The sequence below is a fragment of the Cyprinodon tularosa genome, unplaced genomic scaffold (genome assembly GCF_016077235.1).
Source record: "Cyprinodon tularosa strain WSP-4 unplaced genomic scaffold, ASM1607723v1 ctg385, whole genome shotgun sequence".
NCBI classification, from domain to species: domain Eukaryota; kingdom Metazoa; phylum Chordata; class Actinopteri; order Cyprinodontiformes; family Cyprinodontidae; genus Cyprinodon; species Cyprinodon tularosa.
In genome coordinates, this window is record NW_024039102.1 from 545,145 (window position 1) to 549,989 (window position 4,845).

The window sequence follows — 4,845 nt, forward strand, 5'->3', positions numbered from 1 at the left end:
AGCCAGAGTACCTGGAGAAAACCCACGCGTGCACAGAGAGAACATGTAAACTCCATGCAGGAAGACCCTGGGAATCGAACCCAGAACCTTCTTGTTGCAAAGGCAACAAGGCTACCCACTGCAGCCCCATACAGTATTTACACATAAAAATAGGTGGAATGAACACACTTCAACCATGAAGTTTATTTAAATAGAATCTGCCTTTTTATTTAGAAATATCCATACAGTTTCATACATATCTTTTAATAATAACAGTAAATAATTTAAATATTTCTATATTTAGCTCCTTCTCCTGTGACCTTCATGGGTCCCCCACCTGCACTAAACTGACTGTGGTTCTACTCTTGCAGTGAGGCGTAGAAGAAGTTCTTCTCGTTCTGCATTTGCTGCCGGAATATTTCATTGGCCCGTTTGATCTGACTGGGCGTCGTCAGGTACTTGTTGAGCAGATCCCTGTAGTGCTTTTCTGGGTTCCCGTGCATGTTGTTCTTCTTCCAGATGAAGTAGGCGTTGCAGTAAGTCTCCTGGAGCTGGTTGGCAATCCAGATCCAGAGCCTGGAGCAGGGAAGCAGACTCACAGCAAAGAAAATGGGTTTCTCCTTCACCATGATGGTTTTATAATCAGCAAGGTATTTCTCCATGGCGGGGATGGGTTTGATGTCTGGTAGGGCCTGCAAAGAAATGAAAGCATCAGGAATCAGCCAACTGAAAAGTCTCACATGTAAATCTTCTCCTCCCAGCTTTAGCTAAGTCTGTTCAGATTCTTACATTCAGGTTGAACTGCTTCAGCATCAGATCTGCAAACTTTTTGTAACTCTGGTATCTGTTCTCCATGAAGAACCTGAGGTCGTCGGGTTTCTTGACCTTCTGCGCCATCTGCTTCAGCATGTCTGTCACGTTCAGCAGGTAGTAGATGTCTTGGAGCATGAAGCTGACGTAGTCGTCGGCCTGCAGGTCACCGGACTGCATGTGCTGCAGAAATGGCACCGACAGCGTCTGCTTGGCCATGTCCTCGTTGTCAGTCCACAGACTATCGTAGATGTCCTGAACGTCTCCTGCAGATAAATTGGCCCAAAATCAGACAAAAAACTTCTCCTGCTTTTAAGTTTTCAGCAAAACCATGAAAGTCTGAGTTTAATTTAAGAGAAAAGTGGTTTAAAGCTCCTGATTTTTACTAAAATGCTTCAGAATGAAACAGCAAAGCAGAAATGAGCAGATTGAAGATTTTATTTATTTCTTTTCTGTCAGTGATCTAGTGGCCTACTTCTTGTATGCTGACCATTGCTTTCTGTAACACCATTGTTGATGCTTTTGTTTTTTTGGTTTTCAGACTTTAAGCTGTTGCTAATGCTTGCCTTGCTGCCACCTAGCTATGCAGTGTGGATGTATCTGTTTTACTAGGAACACAATAATATGTGAAGAAATAAAAGCCAGAAATATTAGTTTAAAGGAGTGGAGTAGGAACATAGAAAACATAAAAGTACATAAACCAAAAAGGATATCAAAATGACAACAATAAAAGACTGAAAGATGAAATTATACTGCTTCAGAAAAGCTAATTTTGTGTATTTAACCTAATCCGGTTTCCAGCCAAGTAGGTCAGCAGCTCCTTATTCATAAAATCTACTTTTAGTATCTCCACTCTGTGGACAAATATATAGAAAATAATGCTTTTACATTTAAATTATTTGAGATTGTCCAATACTTGCATGTTATTCCATGGAATAAAAAGGTTTTCCTTTAAAATCCACAAACAATCTAAGCAGAATCTGCCTTTTGTAATGAGGATCTGTTAATGTTTATAGTTCTTTTCAGTTTAAAGGCTTGTTTTCAGACGGTCGGCGTACCGCTGTACCCATCCTTTGGTTCGGTTGGGAGGCCGCAGCAGGCAGACAGAAGGCTCACCACCAGCCAGCCCGCCTGAAACCAGAACGTCCTTCCTGTGGATGTCAGAAATAGAGAAAGTTCAGAAAAAGTGTGATAGATCATCATCAGAGTATCAGATCCAGAAAAGTGAGGTAGTGAAGGGAATGGACCAGCAGACCAGCCTCTATGACCCAGCATCGTTTTCAGCACTTCCATCTTAATCATAAAGGTTCTTGTTCTATTAGATCTTAACTAATCTGGAAGAAAGAGAAGTTACCTGAGTCCATCCTTCAGTGTGTGAGGCCTTCGATCGCAGTCTGATGCTGCACTGCTGATGCCCATCTGAAGTCTTCCTTTTAAAGAAACAAAGTCAGGGTGGAGTCGGAACATTTTCCTTCATCATTTGATGTCCAAACATTAGCTTGTTGCTGTGGTTGAAACTAATATTGACTAACTTTCTTCCTGTCTGACATCAAAAAATACTTGATGTCTCACCCCCCTATTGCCCAACGTGTTAGAGAAAACAGTATTACATTATAGTGAATCATAAAGAGGAATTAGTGTAGATTCCATTTCTCAAAAAGAGTTCACAATAATGATGCCAAGTCTATTTGTGCTCTGTGCCTTGAACAATCATCCCTTCCTCCCTGGAGCCATTTTATGTTTCCTAACATCCTAGAATTACAGAGTATTTTGAGAGTTTCCTCCATTTCATTAGTAGAATTTGGGCCCTAACCTCCAACCAAACTCTGAAGACATATTAATTTGTTTATTGGGATAAAAACAATAAATATGACAAAATCACAGACTGTTCAGTGTTGTACTTTCAGCCCCCCTAAAATCATACAGTAGAGCATCCTACAGCAGCAATCCCAGCTAGAGGTCTCTTTGGATCAGTCTCTCTGAGATTGACTTATTTGACTAATTCACTCCAGCTTCTTCATGCTGGATGGTTTGCAGTGTAGAACAGTGATCCCCAAGTCTAACCACAGACTCAATTGTTAGAGGTCTGGACTTTGACTGGACCATTTCAACATGTTGAATGTTGACGGCTCTGATGGTTCTCTGGAAGAGTATCAAAAATTATGATATTCTTCAGCATACATATTCTTTATTTATATACTTATTATATGTATGTTTGTTTTTCCCTTACTAGTTAGAAGACTTAGACTCTCTCTATCTATCTATCTATCTATCTATCTATCTATCTATCTATCTATCTATCTATCTATCTATCTATCTATCTATCTATCTATCTATCTATCTATCTATCTATCTATCTATCCATCCATCCATCCATCCATCCATCCATCCATCCATCCATCCATCCATCCATCCATCCATCTATTCAGACTGGATAGAAATTGGTCAATGACTTCATCTGGATGGCATTAAATAGGTATCTTATACTAAAACATATTGCTGTTATTTCTTAATCAGGGCTTATCATTTATATCCATTATTAAAGTTTTTAGAATTTCTTTTGTTCCTGCAAAATTAATATATTCTTTACTATCAGGAAGTCTACAAACTGTAGTTAAAAGCCTTAAGCTGATCCAAAATTCTGCTGCCAGGGTACTGATGGAAATTAAAAAGAGAGATCATATCTCTCCTATTCTAGTTTCTCTTCATTGGCTTCCTGTTAAATCCAGAATAGAATTTAAAATCCTCCTACTCACATATATAGGCTAAATAACCAAGCTCCGTCTGATATCAGAGATGCTGCTGCAGGTGGTTTATATCTCCTTCTATTGAAAAGCCACTAGGCTGTCTTTTAGTGTTTAACTATGTTATAACCAGTGGTGTCAAACATACACATTTGTTACTTAAGTAGAACTATAGATACTGTAGTTTAAGTATCAACTTGACCTCTTTACTCAAGTAAAAGTGAAAAAGTATGTGCTACAAAAAAATCTTAAACTATAAAAGTATAAAGTAACCTTTAAAAAAAACTGCCAGGTGCCACTATATGAACAGAAAGCTTAATTTTTTGACTATTTGGAAAACTTCTTTGAGATAGGGCCGAGGATGAGGGAGGTCTTGTTGGTCTCCGTCTCCTGATACCCTCTCGCCTGTGTCCGACCTTTCAGACATTTCAACATCTTTTCCTGAATCCTACATTGTAGCATGGCATAGACAGTTCACATTTGTAGTTTGAAGAACACCTGCTTGCTTCTGATGATTTCCTTTAGCTAACCAATGAGTGTTTGCGTTATATGACTCATCCAGTTACACTAGTTTTCACTAGATGTGGATGGCGCCAATGATCTGCATTGGATGGTGCACATGACGTGAAAAAAATATTTATAAACATTAAACCAAAGCCAAGAGTAACGAGTAATGTTTGTTTTAAAAATGTAAGGAATAGAAAGTACAGATACTTGTGTGAAAATGTAATGAGTAGAAGTCAGAAGTAGGAAGAAAAATAAGTAATGGAGTAAAGTATAGATACCTAAAAAGTCTACTTAAGGACAGTAACGAAGTATTTGTACTTTGCTACGTGACACCTCTGGTAATTTTTCTTTTCTCTTTGCTCTTGTAGACGTGAATACTGAGACATCTGTTAAGCTGTGCTTCTCTTCAGTCCTTATTTATCTAGATGAAGCCACTATAGGCGCTACTGTGACTAACCTCCAACTTTTCTTTAACATGGGAGGTAATCTGGTATCAGTGCTTCTGTCTTGTTAAACACCCACTCAGCCTAGGCAGAAATACATTCACACTGAGTCTGGTTCTGGTCCGGGGGTCTTGCATTGAAGGAGGAGGTTTTCCTCTCCACTGCCGCTGAATAGTTTCCTTCAAAAGAAAACTTTTATCAATCTGACTGGATGATCTGATAACTGAATTTGTAAAGCCATTTAAGATTACAAGTTTTGGAAATTTGTAAAAGGCAGTCCAGTGAAAAACAGATTATTTATCCTAATTAAATATAGAAAGTACTGACAGTTTGTAACAATTTGGGGAAAATTTTGTTCCGTC

The 4,845-nt window shown here is 38.6% G+C and overlaps 1 protein-coding gene across 1 annotated transcript; it reads right to left on the bottom strand.

Moving 5' to 3' along the window:
- Positions 1-203: 203 nt before the first annotated feature.
- Positions 204-2,236, bottom strand: LOC119791272. Its single transcript, XM_038297293.1, has 4 exons — positions 2,144-2,236; positions 1,848-1,940; positions 769-1,055; positions 204-671 (listed from the first exon to the last, which is right to left on the bottom strand). Exons 1-4 carry the CDS (start codon positions 2,151-2,153, stop codon positions 339-341), a joined length of 723 nt encoding a protein of 240 aa, XP_038153221.1. The 5' UTR covers positions 2,154-2,236; the 3' UTR covers positions 204-338.
- Between the last annotated feature and the right edge of the window lie 2,609 nt (positions 2,237-4,845).

What these genes read in the sequence shown, in the direction of transcription:
- LOC119791272 (XM_038297293.1), bottom strand. An exon ending in ACCAAAGGATGGGTACAGCG is followed by an intron (nt 1,056 to 1,847) that starts GTACGCCGACCG and finishes ATTTATCTGCAG; the next exon opens with GAGACGTTCAGGACATCTAC. An exon ending in TGAAGCAGTTCAACCTGAAT is followed by an intron (nt 672 to 768) that starts GTAAGAATCTGA and finishes ATTTCTTTGCAG; the next exon opens with GCCCTACCAGACATCAAACC.